The sequence below is a fragment of the Mirounga leonina genome, unplaced genomic scaffold, assembly GCF_011800145.1.
Source record: "Mirounga leonina isolate KUSES-001 unplaced genomic scaffold, KU_Mleo_1.0 Mir_114, whole genome shotgun sequence".
NCBI lineage: Eukaryota > Metazoa > Chordata > Mammalia > Carnivora > Phocidae > Mirounga > Mirounga leonina.
The window spans coordinates 29,687,304-29,705,246 of NW_023270265.1; the positions used below are offsets into that span (position 1 = coordinate 29,687,304).

Genomic DNA, 17,943 nt, shown 5'->3' on the forward strand with positions numbered 1-17,943 from the left:
CCTTGGAAGTAACTACTTACTAGTTAAACCATTTACGTGAGCGAGTAGCAAAGAAGTCAGATTATATTTTACGACTTGTCTAGAGAAGGTGGAATGGGAGGGGTCGGGGATGGACTGGTACTACTGGGTATCTACTTCCAGGATTGTAGAACCATGATTTTTACTTCTGTCCACTGTAAATTGCAAGACAGTCTTTCCATTCTTCTCCCGGTCCTCAGTGAAGAATGCTTGCAAATTATGTTTGGATAAAAGTTGTATACTTGGGTACATATTGTATACCTACCTGCTTAACAGAGCAGCTTTGTGTTTATCACGAATTCTGAAAAAATCCATAAACCCTTCTCTGGTTACGTTTAGGATACTAGGCACAAAATGAGTGACTGATCAAGAATGATACATGGATTTGATCAGTGAAGTACAACAGTTTTTGCATCATAGGCCCTTTTGACAGTCTGATGACAACATGTACACACACACACACACACACACTTATGTGCACATCTTGCATCTTATTTTGAATGCAGTCTCAGGTTTCCAGGATTTTTCTGAAGTCTAACCACAGGGTCTGGATTAAGAACTACTGAGTTAGAACATTCTAGTGTTCTAATTGGAAAGGGCCTTAGTTCAGCTAATTTGGCTCATGTAAATCTGAGGTGGAGGAGCATTTAAAGCAGTCCTGGATGGTTTGACTTGAAACCATTCTTTATGAGAAAGCTGTAAATTGAAGCAGAAATGAAATGGCTACTTTAAGGCAAAATAATGTATTAGCCCCTAAGGTGAAATTAAGGTAAAAATGCTTACGCCATTAATTCTCTTCTTTGATAACATGAATGGGGCACCTTGAAAGATGTAGTATTTTTGTTATCAGATTCTGGACCTATGGGATTCTACTTCTAGCAATAATCCGAGAATAACATGCCCAGCTCAGTGCAGTTTCTTCCTTGTCAAGAGCTGGGGATAATTGCTAATGTTGATTTGCGGACGAATCACTGGTTGCTTTTCCGGTAATTTCTAAGAATGGCAAATTAAAAAAAAAAATGAATTTAATTTAAATTTTAAAAAATTCACAAACCTTGAAGTCCATTGACAAAAATCTGGTGTTTTCTTTTTCAAGAGTTATTATTTTAGTACTTTTTGCCTTTATGTAGACTTGCCTATTCATGTTGCCCTGTCCACGTATCTGTATGTACACTCACTGACTAACATCCTCTGAGGCAGGAGGGCCCTTTCTCTAGTGTATGTTATTACACTAAAGTGGCCACGTGGGTTCACAAGAGTATTTGAATATATTATAGCATGTTAATAATCTTTTGAGAGAGATCACTCCGTGAGTCCATAAAAATTGCCCATCGAATATAGCATTTGTACACAAAATTCACACATTTATGATACATACGACTCAGCATTCTCATCCTGTTTGATTCAACAATTCAGTGGTACCTTGAGACATCAGGTTTAATCAGTCTTTTCATTATTTTTTAGCTTACATAGCCACATGTTTTATTCAGAGACTAGTTTTTCAATTTCTCTCAAAACCAAACAGTGTGTGTTTTTGTTTAACCCATAGAACAACTTTGGACTGACACAGGAACAATTTCCTTTTATTGGTTCTGAGTTTACCATCATGAAGTCACTGGTCCTTTATTTACTGAGTGTCCCTGGTTAATGCTGTCTCATTAATTACAGGCCAAAGAGGAAGAAGTCCATCAGATGCGGCTTGACATTGGGAAGCTCAACAAAATCAGAGAACAAATCCATAAGAAATTGCACCAGATTGAAGATCAGAAGTCAGAAGTGGAACAGAACAAGGAAACTCTAAAAAATCAGATCTTGGGATTAGAGAGAGGTAAACCAAGAACCATTTTGCACTTTGTTTTATTCCTTTGTAAACATTTCATTGATGACTAATGTCATTTGGTAACCCAGGGCTCTGTGTGTACAAACACAAACCATGCCAAATGTAATCAGTAAAACAACTTTCAAGCTGGTAAGCAGCCAATATGTAGGGGACATCATTTTGAATATCTTAAACTTTCTTACCTTAAAAAATTCTTCAACAGACTATATTGGCACAATTTAAATCCAGCCAAAAGTACTGCTCCATACTTGTCACTGGACTAAATAACATATGTACTCTTAGGTCTTGGTTCTACATGACCTTCTGCTTTAGTCCCTTTTCTCATGGAAGATAGGGCATAAACTAAAATGAACGTCCCCCACTAGCAGTATTTGGGACAAGAATCAGTGGGGCAAAAATAAAAGGCTCCTAAATTCTTTTCTCTGTTAGTCCTTTACCATGTGGTAGACACTTGTTTTACCAGCTATCACATTGCCCTGTGGGGGAAAAATTTAAGTGCCATGGAAGGCCATTATAGCACAGAAAAACCATTAAGGATACAAACTAGGGAGTCATGTCTACCTGGGCTCGGATCCTGCCTTCACTCTATTTACTGTTGCGGGAGGAGATGAGCTAATACACATTGTGGCTAGTACCTAACACAGAGTAAATGCTTACTAAATGGCATCTATTATTATCCAGGCTTATTACTATTTATATAAGTAGTAAGATAGAATGCCATCTCATTCTGAAAAAGAATAGAATTGAAAATAGGATTTACTAGTCAAATTTGGTGTGGCAGAAACAGCTCCGGACTCAGAGACAGAGGATCCGGGTTTGAATTTAACTACACCAGAGTATGTGAGGCAGGAACAGGTTGTCGACCTTACGTGCGCTACCGTGAGTTGTAGGTCACCAAATGAGGCAACATACGTAACAGCATAAAAACATACATCGCCTCACTAAAAGTTAGGTAAAACCTAAATCTCTAGGTAAGGTTATCAGAAATCCAGTTGGTTCTGAACAACATGTGTTTGAACTGTGTGGGTCCACTTATGTGTGGATTTTTTTTCGATAAATACACTACAGATAAATGTATTTTCTCTTCTTTATGATTTTCTTAATACCATTTTCTTTTCTCTAGCTTACTTTATTGTAAGAATATAGTATAGAATACATATAACATACAGAAGATGTGTTAGTCGATCGTTTCTGTTATCAGTAAAGCTTCTGGTCAACAGTAGGCTATTGGTAGTTAAGTTTTGGGGGAGTCAGAGTTGTATGTGGATTTCACCTTCATGGGGGATTGGCATCCCTAACTCTCATGTTGTTCAATGGTCAACTGTGTGTGTTGTGTAAGCCTTTGAACAGTGCAGATATTTTTCCCTCTAAGACATCAGGAAATAATCTTTTGTTGAGGTACAGTTGTGGCTTGAGAATTTCTCCATTCCTTCAATAGATTGAGTACCTACTATGTGCAGGCACTAAGGTTGGCTTTGGGTGCATGGAGGTCCCTGCCCTCAGAATGCTTACAGTCTTGCATGAGTTTACAATCTAATGTCTTCAGTGACAGGAAGGAAAACAGAATTACTAGATCATATTTTGTAACTGGTTTAGTGACTTTCAAAACACTCCCACATTTAAATTTCTGTATTTTTGCTTGTAATAGTTCTGAAAAAAATTATCCATTCAGTGTTGGACCTAATTCTTCATTCTTAAATCATGTTTACAGAATTCATCATGCTCTCTCCTCTGGTTATTTTATAGATCTCGTTAACATCATTATTTCTTCTTAGGGTCCTCTTCCTTTTGATGTGCCTGATCAAAGAGTGGCATTGGACATAATAGTTAGGAGCACAAGTCCTCCATGTGTTACGATTTTCTATCACAAAACCCAAGGAACTAATGATAAACTACCAGAACTAATGAGAGTTCACTGGGGTGGCAGGTTATAAAATAAATATATACACATTGATAGCTTCCTCTCATACAAAGAATTGGTTAGAATATATGATGGAAAAACCCCTTTTCACAGTAGCAACTAAAGTAATAAGATATCTATAAATAAAGTTACTGGGATATCTGCAAGACATGTATATAAAACATGCTACAGAATTCTATTGAGGGGTATAAAGTAAGAAGACTTGAAAAATAGAGAGATATACAAAGTTCCTGGAGGAGAAAGCGCAATATGATAAGGATATAAATCTGCCTAAATTAATCTATACATTTAATATTTCCAATAAAAATTTCAGTAAGTTATATTGTTGGGACTTGAGAATTGATTCTAGAGTTCGTCCAGAAGAATAAACAGGTGACAATGGCCATAAAATTCTGGAAAAGAGGAGTGATGAGGGAGCACTTGCTTTACTAGGTGTTTAATATTATAAAGCTTCAGTAATCAAAGAGTGTAGTGAAAATGCCTGATAAAACAGATCAATGGAAGAGATTGGAAAAGGCACAAAAAGACCCAAGGTTATCATCAAGATCAAGGTGTTATTTCACACCAGCGTGCAGTATGGATTGTTGAGAAGATGGTAGCATGACAATAAGTTATTTTTGGGGAAAAAAAAGTTAATACCAGGGCGCCTGGGTGGCTCAGTTGGTTAAGCGACTGCCTTCAGCTCAGGTCATGATCCTGGAGTCCCGGGATCGAGTCCCGCATCGGGCTCCCTGCTCGGCGGGGAGTCTGCTTCTCCCTCTGACCCTCCTCCCTCTCATGCTCTCTGTCTCTCATTCTCTCTCTCTCAAATAAATAAATAAAATCTTTTAAAAAAAGAAAGTTAATACCAGATGTGGAAACCAGAAAGCCAAGATCTAGAAGATTTAATGAAATAAAAGCTGAGGGTTGTTTTTTTTTTTTTTACTGTATCAAAGTTTCTCTATATAAAGGCAAATTGACCAAAATATTGCCAAAGAGTTAGTATTTTTGTTATATATAAAGAGTTCTTACAAATCCACAAAAAGGATAAACAATTCATGAGGAAAATGGGCATAGGGCAAGTGTGGGCAATTTTAAAAACAGAAATACAAATAAATGGTGATTAAACATGAAAAAGTAGTCAACTTTACTACTAATCAAAGAGATGTAAACTAAATACAGACATAGGGTTTTAATAATCTATTGGATTGTCAAAGAGATCAAAGAGCATGATATCCAGTGGTGGTTTGGGTGTGGATTTAAACTGCTATCAGTTTTCTGGAGCAAAATTTGAAAGTAGGAGAGAAATGCCTTTTTTTTTTTTTTTTAATCGCCTTCGATCCAGGACTTCCTGTTCTAGAGTAACAAATGAATAAGAACTTTCACAAATATGTGGCTTATAATTGCAAATAAATAAGTAAAGTGGAAGCAATTTAAATGTTAAGGTGGGGGATTGGTGAAATAAATTATGCATTTTTGTATAGTGAAATATCACAGAGCCATTAAAATTCTGTTGTAGATGCCCATTTATAATATAGAGAGGCATTTATTTTATGTTAGTTAATTATAAAAGCAAGCTACAAAATAGTATGTGTTGTATAATTCACTTTTGTGTATATATATATAGGAATGTGTGTATATCTGTATTTTTATACACACACATATTTGCATAGGAAAAAGTCCGGAAAGAGACCTATCAAAATCCTAAGTAGATTCTGCTTGACTTGAATTTTTTTCCCTTTTGTCCATTTGGATGTCTCATTTGTTTCTGTCTTCCTAATTACTTGTATAATTAAAAAGATTTAAAAAGAGCAAGGACTTTTGGAGTCCGAGAAACCATGCTCGCAGCCTCAGCCCTGTCACCTCTTGGTCGCAGATGGGTGGCATGTGGCTTAATCCTGCTGAGACTCAGTTTCCATGTGTTCAGTGGGACAGGAGACCTCCTTCCCTGAGTTATAATAGATAATATATAGATCATGGAACACTCAATAAATAGGAGTTTTATAGCTGCAGATAAGCGCGTGAAGCCGTTTCTGTGTCGCATTGGCTTTGGCCTTGGCAGATTCTTTCTTGGGTCGGCTCCATATTTCTTCTTCTTCTCCTTGGCCATTTAGAGGTGGAGGCTTCAAAGAAACAAGCAGAACTTGATAAGAAAGCAATGGATGAGCTTCTGAGAGAAAGGGACATATTAAATAAGGTGAGTGTGTTCCCATAGCCCTGGGAAATAAATGTCTTCCTCTAACGCTATGGTATCTGCCTCTAACCCGTTGTGCTGGGGAAAGAAAACTCTGGAGCAAACAAAAGTAGATCAGAAATAAATCATCGTGGTCAGTTTTCTTCCAAGCTGCCGGGCGCAGTCCACCATCCGCGGGCTGAGAACTGAAACTGCATTATCACTGTGAGCAAGAAGGGATTTTGGGGAATTATCATATAAACGAGCAGGAGGCTTAAGAGCGTTCTGCGGATTCTGATTCTCTTGCTGGTGTGTTATTTGGCATCCTAAGCGGTTGATCAAAATTTCTGAATTTAATATCTATAATCTGCAACTTTTGCTAATCCAGAAGATACAAATGAGTGCTAATACAATTTTACCTTCGAGGAGTTTGGTATAAGAAAGGCTAGTTGATGCCATAAAACTTCCCGCCATCTTTTGGGGACTGTTGTAGGTTTTTGTTTTTGTTTTCAGCCTTTATATCTCCTAGTCTTTGAGCTCAGTCTGGTCCAAGGCTGAGGGGGAGGGGTTGCAGGAGCTTGAGGCCTAGAAAGCTTCCAATCAAGGGAGGACACCTACCCCTACCCCTTTCCTCTCCAAACCAGTTTAGAGGATTCCTTCCATTGATAGTCACTCTTAGGAGGTTAACTAGTTCCAAGGATTTAGGGTAAACTTTCCTGCTCAGGGATTTCCTCCAGGGAGGAAAAATCAAAGGGCCAGGTGGAGAGTGGGGAGGCTGCTTCCAGAGCAGCGTATGGCTTTAGGCCCAGACAGTCATCTCATCAAGTAGAAACAGCTTATATTTTTTTTACTCCAACTTTCATTATTTCTTTTGGCTTCCCAGAATTGAACAAATATTGACAAAATAGACCACTCTGGAAGCTTAAAGAAGACTATTTAAGGGATCTCAGGAAATAGGAGTTTACCTATCTTTACATGCTGAGCGCTCCTTAGAAAATCGTTGTTTTTTGGATGATCCTGGAAACTGTTCCTTTATTCAATAAATTTGCACATGCAAACAATGTTGTTGGATTTAGATTTTTTTTTTTAAGATTTTATTTATTTATTTGACAGAGAGAGAGACAGCGAGAGAGGGAACACAAGCAGGAGGAGTGGGAGAGGGAGAAGCAGGCTTCCCGCAGAGCAGGGAGCCCGACGCGGGGCTCGATCCCAGGGCCCTGGGATCATGACCTGAGCCGAAGGCAGACGCTTAATGACTGAGCCACCAAGGTGCCCCTAGATTTAGATTTTTAAACGTGTTTTTAAGACATGCATTTAACCCATTTATATTTTATGTATATTGACAGACAACCAATAGATTTTCTACCACAATAGGACATGTAGCACAACATTAATTTCACATTTATTTGTTTGATTTGACTAACGTCAGTTCCTCTTCCAAGGCAGGGTATACTTTTTTTTTTTCCTTTCTGCCCCGTGTGCATCCCTCCTTAGAGCCTTGCATAGGGCCCAACCCTCTGCAACCTTTACTAATAATGCATTCTTTCCCCACTGATTTGAAATGCCCCTTTCATTGAATGAATGAGTGACATGTTTTTGACAGGCAGCAGTGTTAATATATTTTCGTTTTTCAGTGTCATGTTAAAGTGGCTTTGTCTTTTATAGAGTGGTTGTTTAATTCAATGCTTGAAAGTCAAGTTGACCTTTTCTTTTTTCTGCATCATCACCCATCTGAGGTGTAGTGTGTTTATATTCTAGTGGTTTTCAGACCTGGCTGCAGGTCTGTACTGCTTAGAGATTTGGGAAGGGACAACCAGGTGCCTTGTGGGACCAAGGATACAGTTGGGCCTCGGGAACTGATAGGAAGCTGACCTGACATTCTTGGGACACACAGAAAGCCACTGGATTTCTGCCATCCCTGGATTTCCTGCTGAGTTTTTGCTTTCGTTCCTCTCTTTTGGGGAAGAATGCCTCCCTGTTTCCCAGTCTGTTTGGCAAAAAAATGGCTATCACCAATAGCTCCCAAGTTTATGTCCTCTATTGAATTGCAGAAAGCTAAAGGCCCTATTTCAAAAGTCCCTGGTCCGTTCCCCTATGGCTGGAGACGTGAACCCTTTTGCATGAGCTCAGCAGCAACTACTATTGACTCCTCGTTTTTGGGGCACAACCTGGCTTCTTGGGCAGCCAGTCCTAGGAATTTCCATTGCAGCAGCCGAAATCACTCGTGCAGTATTAAAAAAAGAATGTTGGCCTGTGTGTCCCCTCCCAGATCCACTGAATCAGAATCTCTGGCGTTGGGACACAGGCATCTGCATTTTTTTTTTTTTTAAGATTTTATTTATTTATTTGAGACAGAGAGAATGAGAGACAGAGAGCACGAGAGGGAGGAGGGTCAGAGGGAGAAGCAGACTCCCTGCGGAGCAGGGAGCCCGATGCGGGACTCGATCCCGGGACTCCAGGATCATGACCTGAGCCGAAGGCAGTCGCTTAACCAACTGAGCCACCAGGCGCCCCAGGCATCTGCATTTTTTAAGAAACTGGGTTAGTTGTTGTGTTATTGTGGTAAGATACACATAAGACAGAATTTACTGTGAGTGCCCTTGAGTACATTTGGGGTGTCGTGCGCTATCACGGCGCTCTAGCTACAGAACATTCTCATCACTCCAAATAGAACCCCTGCACCTGTAAAGCAGTTACTCCCCCCCCCCCCCCCCCGCATTCCCTACTTCTCCCAGCCCTAGAGAAACTGCCTTCTTCCTCTGTGGATTTGACTATTTTGGATATTTATATAACTGGAATCCCATTATACGTGACCTCTTATGTATGGCCTCTTTCACTCAGAATAATGTTTTCAGGTTTCAACCATGCTGTAGCCTGTACCGGGACTTTGTTCCTTTTTGTGGCTGATGAATATTCCACTGTGTGGATATACCACATTTTGATGACCTGTTTCGTCAGCTGATGGACATTTGGGTTGTTTCCCCCTTTTGGCTTTTGTGACGGACGAGTGCTGTTGTGAACATTCATGTACAAGTTCTGGTTTGAACACCTGTTTTCAGTTCTTCTGGGTGTATGTACTCAGGAGTGAAATTATTGGATCATATGTTAATTCTAGATATTTGCATTTTCAACGAGTTGATTTTATTTTACTTTGTAGTCAAAGCCCTGTTACGTGATTAGGTTCAATTGCTCTAAGCTCACAGGAACAAGGCCAGAGCTGGGATGGGGTTTACCTTTGGGGTTGGCTGGCCCTGGACCCAAATCCTGGCTCTGCCACTCCCCTGTTGTATGAACTTGTAGGCAAGCACCTTAACTTCTGAGTGTCAGTTTCCTACCCTTAAAATGGGAGCAAAATAGTGCTCACTTCCTTGGGATGTTGTGGTCACTTAGTGTACTTATGTACGTGTTTGCCTTGTGCAAAATTAACATAGTAAGCTCTAAATAAGCTGTAGAGAATATGATTATCTTTATTCACCCAAAAAACAATGTATCTAATTATTTTAGGGATGAAACGGGGGTAAATTTATCCAAAAATTCCCACATATTTTGAATAACGTGACTGCTCTGTTGTCCTTATTTTTAGAATATGCTTAAGGCGGTCAGTGCGACCCAGAAACAGATAGACCTGGTAAAGCTCCATGAGCAAGCCAAGAAGAACCTGGAGGAAGAAATCCAGAACTATAAGGATGAGGCTCAGAAGCAGAGAAAGATCATCTTTCAGCTGGAAAAGGAGCGAGATCGGTACATCAATGAAGCCAGTGACCTGACCCAAAAGGTAAAGTCACTCCTCAAGGATGTGGGTGGAGTACAAGCACATTCTTTCTGATGGTCACACACTGTGGCAAAGAGGATTTCTTCAGATTTGAGCTGGTGGTTTGCATGAGAATTTAAGAGGAATGATGTTGATAGAAGAAAAGCTGTCCCAGGGCTGATCTGGGTCAAACTGTGAAATGGAGAAGGCCAATGCTTCGGGGGTCTCCGTTTCTCCTTCGAGGCCCCTCCCCTGTTACCCTGCTGTGCAGTTTCCCTGGGTTGGACGCTTGGGTTGGGGGTGGGAGGTGCTGTCAGCATCACCATCTCTGCACCCTTTGTTCTCACCCCCCACCTCTGTCCCTGAAACCCTTGTCCCCTCAGACGGAGGATTCCAACTAGTTGTTAGGAGAAAGGCATCTAATTAAATGGCCTCAAATTAAGATGTGACTCCTGGCATCAGGTAAATGTTCACACATTCAAAGGGCATTTTATTTTCCAGCTATTGTGAACCTGAAACCTCACCAGTGGTAGAAATTCACACATTTGAGTAGCTAAGTCCCAGATCTCTACTTCCTGTAAACCGTGGAGGAGGGAGGGTGCTCACGGCAGCGTCTTGAAGAAGGACTTCAGGGATTTCAAATCTAGTTTAACCAGTTGTCTTAGCACATTGCCAGCATTAAGCAGCAGTGGGTGGACTGTGCTGTCTTCGGTGCGTTCCCAGATGGTGTAGAGCAGGGGGTTTCATGAGGGGGGTTTCATGGTGCCAGGAAAGGGCATTGGGGAATGGAGTAAAGTTTTAAGTATGAGGCTGAGAAGAGGGTTTTGGAGAAAAGACTCGTTTAGCGAGATTCCCCTCTCCCCCCGGCAAAATGTTATCTGCTCTGCAGTGTAAGCCTGTCTTTCATCTCTTCAGTGAAATCTACAGTGTTTACCAGTGCTCTTGCGTGTTTATGTTTTGTTTTGTTTTGTTTTGGAGTGGAATCTCAGTGAAGATGACAAGGAGGACAGCCAACATTTGAATTATAAACATTAAGAAAGTGGGAAATAAGCTTTGCTTTAGGAAATCAGCTTCTTCTCGCTTAGACTAAATAAATGCCGAGCAGATAGGTTTGTAGAACCTAAGTTTGGAGGAACACGAATGCATATGCTCATTCTAGCCCAGGCTGGACGCCTCTTCCTTGTAAAAGATCCCCCCCCCCCCCAACCCCATGATTCTTAGAGTCCTGATTGAGGGCCATTGGAATAGTGTGTTTCTCTTCTGACTTAATCATCTTACAAGCATCGTTGACTGATTTCCTGACTCTCAGAAAACCAATGGTCAGTTCAGGAACTCGTATCCTCCAATCGTATTCTCCAGCCTGGGCTAACCCATCAGGCTCCGCATCAGGCTCCACATCCATCAGCTTCAGCTGTAACAAATAACCCTCAAATTTCAGTGGTTTATAGCAACAAAGATTCATTTTTAGCTCAAATCAAAGGCCTTTGTGGGTCATCTGCTGCCCTGCTTCGTGTCCTCTTCACTCCAAGCTGATTCTGTTGGGATGTGCTGGCCTCTTTCAGAGCAAAAACAGTGTAATAGTGGACCTTGTGATGCTTTCAGAGCTTCTGCTGGGGAGGGAAGGGCACAGGCCTTGTCCACTCATATTCCCTTGGCCAAAGCAAGTCACATGACCAAGCCCAACATCCCTGGGTAGGAGTATAATCCTCCTAAGGGAGAGGCGCTGTTTGGTGAGACGGGAAATATATCTGAACATATCATCTGTTGCAACTTTCTGCTTCACCTACCTAATAATCAGTCTCTCTCCACCCCTGGCTGCCATCACACTATCAAAGTTAACTGTTAAAAATTCCAATGTGATCTTGGTATCACTCCTGGCCTTACAAACTTCTGTCACTTCTCAGTAACCTGGGCCAGTGCTTTCTAACATTTTTTTGCATCCTTAGCACATGTAGAAAATAATATGTCTATAGCCCTTGGGAATAAGGGGGAAACTGTTCAGGGCTGGAGGGGACTAACCTAGGGATGCTAGCTGCTTGATCCCACCTGGGAGAGGGAGTCAGTATTTTGGTACATACCTATAACCCACGCAAGACAAAGCAGTTGGTATACTGTGATTTATGGGACAGAGTCCAAGCTCTTTGTTCTCCCTGGGAAGTCCTTCCTTCCCCTCTCTGCCTGGAAAACTCCTTTTATCCTTCAATAGCCTGCTCAAATGCTCATCTCTGGGCTCAAGCCTGCTCTGACTCTCTCCTTTTGGATTTGTTGGTATCTCTGGAATGGCACTTCTCATCCTGTAGAGTAATTACTTTCTTTGCACATTTGTTTTTCCTACTTTACAGTGAGCTCTTGGGAACAAGGATTTTATCTCATTCATTTCTTCGTTTCCAGTGTGCTGGTAAATAGTAGGCACCAATAAAGTGTTTGTTAAACAAATGGATAGATGATGAGTGATAAAAAGGATGCTATCACTGATTTTAATATAGGATTATTTATTTTTCTGTTTCCTTGTAAAAGTGTAGATGTACCAAGTTTTGCTGGTAACTGTTTTTCATAATTCTTTTGTTTTTAAAGATTTTATTTATTTATTTGAGAGAGAGAGCACATGAGAGGAGTTAGGATCAGAGGGAGAAGCAGACTTCCTGCTGAGCAGGGAGCCCAATGCAGGACTCCATCCAGGGACTCCAGGATTATGACCTGAGCCGAAGGCAGTCGCTTAACCAACTGAGCCACCCAGGCGGCCCTGTTTTTCATAATTCTAATGTTTAACTTCACAAGATTATATAATGTATCACTAAATCATTTAAGCACAAGTTCGTAACAAATTATCGACAGCAATTTGTCTATTTCTTATCAGTTGCTACAGCAACTTGGGTCATCTCTGGACTTCTTTTTTTAAAATATTTTATGTATTTATTTGACAGAGAGAGACAGAGAGCAAGCACAAGCAGGGGGAGTGGCAGGCAGAGGGAGAGGGAGAAGCAGGCTCCCTGCCGAGCAGGGAGCCCGATGAGGGGCTTGATCCCAGGACCCTAGGATCATGATCTGAGCTAAAGGCAGCCGCTTAACTGACTGAGCCACCCAGGCACCCTTTTTTTTTCTTTTTTAAAGATTTTATGTATTTATTTTAGAGAGAGAGAGAGTGTATGTGTGAGCAGGGGGAGGGGCAGAAGGAGAGGGAAACAGAGACTCTCAAGCTGACTCTGCAGAGCCCAACACAGGTCTCATTCTCACGACCCTGAGATCATGACCTGAGCTGAAATCAAGAGTCTGATGCTTAACTAACTAAGTCACCCAGGAACCCCTGGACTTTTTTTTTTTCTTTTAATATTATTTTATTATGTTATGTTAGTCACCATACAATACATCATTAGTTTTTGATGCAGTGAACTTCTTATTAAGGACCTGCATGTCCTTAATACATATAAGAAATATGCCCCTCCCATATTTCTTTCTTTCTTTTCTGCTACACACACACACACGCACACACACACACACCTCATTCTCACAAATAGAACATTCCCTTTCATGCGTTCTATTTCTAGGGAGTTGACAACTGATATCAGGGGCTGGGGATAATGTCACGAAACTGATGTTTTCATCAACTTCTGGAGTGAGAATACTTTGTTCCACGTTTTAACCGAGCAATTTCTTTTGTAAGAACTCAATCTATGGAAAAATAAGAAATGCAAAGAGTTTTATAAAAGGATATTCTTTAAAATAAATTGTGCTACACTTATCTGATACAATGTTATGTAGCATTAAAACCACGTGTTTGAAAAATATTTTTTAAAATGGGGTACATGTTCACAATATGAATCTGATAAAAACAGAATGCAAAATTACTTACATGGTTTGCCCTAGTTTTATTGCTGTGCATAGAAGGATTGGTATTCGATTTTGAGCTCCTCATATTATTTCCTAAATAGGTACCAAATATTTCTTGAAAGAATGAATGGAAAGTGTAATTAGAGATCTGAATTAACCACTCAAAGACATACTTTTAGGTATTTATGTTAAATTCTTCTTCGTTAATGTATTTGTCTTTATGGGTCTTCCCCCATTTTAAATTCATCTGAAACATGTTGCCATAATGGACAATCTTATCGGAATTATCCTCAGTAAGTTTAGCTGTGAGTGACTTACGGCGTGGTCTCTTCTGCCTTCTGGGCTGCAAAAACAGTGTCAACATTTGCCTTCTGGTTCTTCCTGAGAAAGAAAGGTGAAATCTTAGATACTGAAAGCCCTACATTACATTTTATTAATTTAACTTGGCATTTGCAAATGAGAAAGATCCTTTTCTGTGCCAGAATTGGATGGCTTTTATGTGCTTGTCTCAGTCAACACTTGCCATACTAATGCTACATAATACACAACCACCAAATGTCACTGGCATGCAGAAATAAGCACTTGTTTTTTTTTTTTTTAAAGATTTTACTTATTTATATGAGAGAAAGTGCAAGAGAGAGTGCAAATGGTGAGGAGGGGGAGAGGGAGAGAAAAAGAGACTCTGGGGCTCGATCCCAGGACCCCAAGATCACGACCTGAGCCGAGGGCAGACGCTTAACCAATTGAGCCACCCAGGCGCCCCAGCACTTACCTCTCACACATCTGCAGTTGAGTGGGACTCAGGTGGTCTAGGTTAGGCTTGCCTGCACTTGGCTGGAGGCTGTGAGTTGGGTCTGCTTTTGCTCTACATGTTTCTGATCCTCCAGGATGCATGGTGTTCTCATGGAGAAAGAAAGGAAAGCAACCACACAAGCACATTTCCTAGCTCTCTCCTCTGACATCCCATTGGCAGTGGCAAGTCACATGTCCACGCCCAATAGCAAGGGGAAGACTCTTCCCATGGAAGTGGTAGGGACAGGGAGAGGGAGTGAATATTTGCAGAACCATAAGATAATCTAGTAGAGTGATTCAGCACTTTTTATCCTCATACTTTCCTCCTCTGCTGGGCTCTAACTTTTACTTAGATTGAGAGGCATCAGGAATGGCATTATAAGTTGCGGTCCACCATATTTACTCAACTTTTGTAGATTCCGGTTAAAACCATTCCTGGTTAATCATTAAATCTGTGGCACGTGTTGCACATTATGCACTTGGCTTATTTTAGAACCCCTCCTTTCTCATTCTAAATATTAAACTTTTGGCCTTTGCCTTTCCAGACATTTTATAAATGTCAAAAACATTCTTTCATAATGAATCCTTACCTCCATGTTCCGTAGCTCTCTGCTTCTTTGCTTATAAGAGTGTCAAGCAAAACTCTCCTAGACAAAGCTTCCATAAAAGGAATAATAATGTGCTTTCAAGGGCTTACAAGTGAGTGAGGAAAACAAAAGTTGATCAAAGAAATATTGTTGACTGAATAGGTACTTCATGATGAAATGAAATTCCTGTTTCTTTGGTTATACAGAGCATCTTTCTTGGACAAATTATAAGCTTTTTGTGTTGTTATAAAATTAGTGTACTAGGTATTACTATTTTCCTGCAAAACAGAATTTGATCCATAGAAAAATCAAATTTATTTTTAAAGTACTAGTATTATTTAACATGACAGACTATTAATCCATTATGATAATCTATTATTTATTAAATGATTAAATTATGATCTGCTAGGTACTAATATGATGGTACAAATACATGTATTTTCTCACTTAAATCCTCATAATAGCCCTCTGAGGTAGATATGATTATATCCTTCATTTTATAATATAATGTAACATGTTATTTATTATTTATTATTTTTTATTTTATTTTATTTTTTTTTAAAGATTTTATTTATTTATTTGACAGAGAGAGAGATAGCGAGAGCAGGAACACAAGCAGGGGGAGTGGGAGAGGGAGAAGCAGGCTTCCCGCCGAGCAGGGAGCCCGACGTGGGACTCGATCCCAGGACCCTGGGACCATGACCTGAGCCGAAGGCAGACGCTTAACGACTGAGCCACCCAGGCACCCTATTTATTATTTTTTAAAAGATTTTATTTATTTATTTGACAGAGCGTGAGACAGTGATTGCATAAGCAGGGGGAGCGGCAGGCAGAGGGAGAGGGAGAAGGAGGCTCCCCACTGAGCAGGGAGCCCCAATGTAATAAGTTATTAAGAACAGAAACATAGAGGCGCCTGGCTGGCTCCGTCAGTAGAGCGTGTGACTCTTGATCTCGGAGTCATGAATTTGAGCTCCATGTTGGGTGGAGAGCTTACTTAAAAAAATAAAATCTTAAAAAACACCCCAGAAACACAGATATGCCTCTCTAAATTTAAGGTAGAGAATAAAATAAGAAAGCAAGAAAAATAGAGAAGACTTAAAATCTCACGTGCCCGGCCACATAGGCTTTTTTGTTTTGTTTTGTTTTGTTTTTTTCCAGAGAGTGAGTTTTTCAGTTTCATTATGTAGGTAAAGGCATTGTCAGCATTCAAACCATTGACATTGAGTCAGATAAACTTATTGGAGGAGTTTATTATACTGATATTTCATCAAATGTAAGTTAAAGGGCGCCAAATGCGGTGACCTACTTTCTTATCCTACCTTAGTCTGTGTGATGTTTTGACTATGCTGCAGATTTCCAGCATGCATTATTGATTTTTATCTCACTCTTACTTCTATTGGCACATTGTTTTAACAGAAAAAGAAAAGCTAGTAGGTTATAAAATGGGACTGTACCCTTAGACTGCACTGTAAGCATTTTCTGGGCTAGTCTGAAGTGGGCTTCCAAAGGCTGGGATCTCCAAGTCTCTGGCTGTAACAAAGCTTTCGTATTTGGGTGTGAGTTGGTTTGAGGTATCTAAAGTGTAATCAATTAATTAAGCTCCAGCCCCACAGCTGGCATCCCACATTCTCTGAGATGCCATTTTCAACAGGGGCCATTCTGCTGACTAAAGGTTTTGCTCCCAGTTCACACCCCACACATTTTATGAAGTTTCAGGATTTGACATTGGTTTGAATGATTTCCATCGAAACAAATTGAGTTCTGACACTTAGAACTGAATTGCTTTGTAAATTGTCTTTTCCCTTAGTTTCAATATTTTTTTTTCATTGTCATTTAACTAAAATACCTTTGATCTTCTTGGTATCATGATGAGTCGTTATTACTCCCAGCTTCAAGAATCCAGAAGCAAGTGCCCTGTGATTTCCTGCGCTGTTGTGTGCAGAAAGATGGACCCTGCTAGTTGGATGCTCCCAACAGAAATGCCCTTGGCAGCATCCTTTCTCTGGAGCATTATTCTGTCTGTGCAAAGGATGATTCTTGTTATAACATCTCTCGAAGTGATTGAACAAGCAAATTTTTCCTTTTCTCTGATGTGCTGCTTGATATTCTGAATGCTGATGATGCTGTTCAAAGTATTTTCAATCCATTCATTTCACTGACCCCAAAGAGGATGATCATGTCCATAGAAAGGCTAAATTTTAGTCTAAGATAGTGCCTTTCCTTTTTTTTTTTTTTTAAATAAAACAAATAACAGATCTAGTAATGGGTATCTTATTTAGGTTTTACATTTATTTCTAACTTATACATTTTAGTTACTGGTGGTGGTACCTTAAAAGAGTGCCTGCTACTCATTTTTAAGGATTCTACAGATATGGATCAAAGAAATGATGGGAAAAGGAAAGGGGTTCTTTTCATTTCAGACCTATGCACTTACCTTTATTCAGACCTCCTTGTCTCAGATTTTCTAATTTTGTTCTTTCTAGGCCCTCAACCAATCATCCAAACCATTCCCACAGTCTGTATTTATTCTTACTTTGGGCCACTCTCTTTCCACACAAAGTGGATGATCTCATTTAATAACAATAAAACAGTAAAAGCATGTAAAAATACTTTGTACAAATCTAGTGGCATAAATTTAAAAAATTGGCTGAATAGGTAATTCTCTCGAAAATATGTACATACATCAAGGTTTGACTTACAGAGAAGTAGTAATCATAGGAAGATCAGTAACTAGGGAAACCACTAAAGAAGCTGAGGGAGAATTTGCTTCACCACTCACAGAGGGCCCAATAACTTTAGCACTGAGTTTCTTCAAACTTTTGAGAATCAAATAATTCTCAGGCTATATAACTTCAGAAAAAGTGCTGCTCATGCACTTTGATTTTTTGGGGTAATACCGATTGGCATTCCTGCGCTGATATATATAACCTATGCCTTCTGCAGGGATAATTAGTAAAGACTCCAGGCCTGAGAGAGAGCTTGGGTCTGACATGAGTGATTGAATGGGTGGACAGAAAGGTACTCTGTTCACTTTATGAAACTAGCAGAAACCTT

General features: G+C 40.0%; 1 protein-coding gene across 1 annotated transcript in view; it reads left to right on the forward strand.

Moving 5' to 3' along the window:
* CFAP58 (cilia and flagella associated protein 58) overlaps nt 1–17,943 on the forward strand; it is an 86,892-nt gene that overhangs the window by 12,752 nt on the left and 56,197 nt on the right. Inside the window, exons 7-9 of the mRNA XM_034987227.1 lie at nt 1,687–1,846; nt 5,873–5,955; nt 9,515–9,706. Coding sequence (XP_034843118.1) covers nt 1,687–1,846; nt 5,873–5,955; nt 9,515–9,706 — 435 coding nt within the window. The remainder of the gene's footprint in view (nt 1–1,686; nt 1,847–5,872; nt 5,956–9,514; nt 9,707–17,943) is intronic.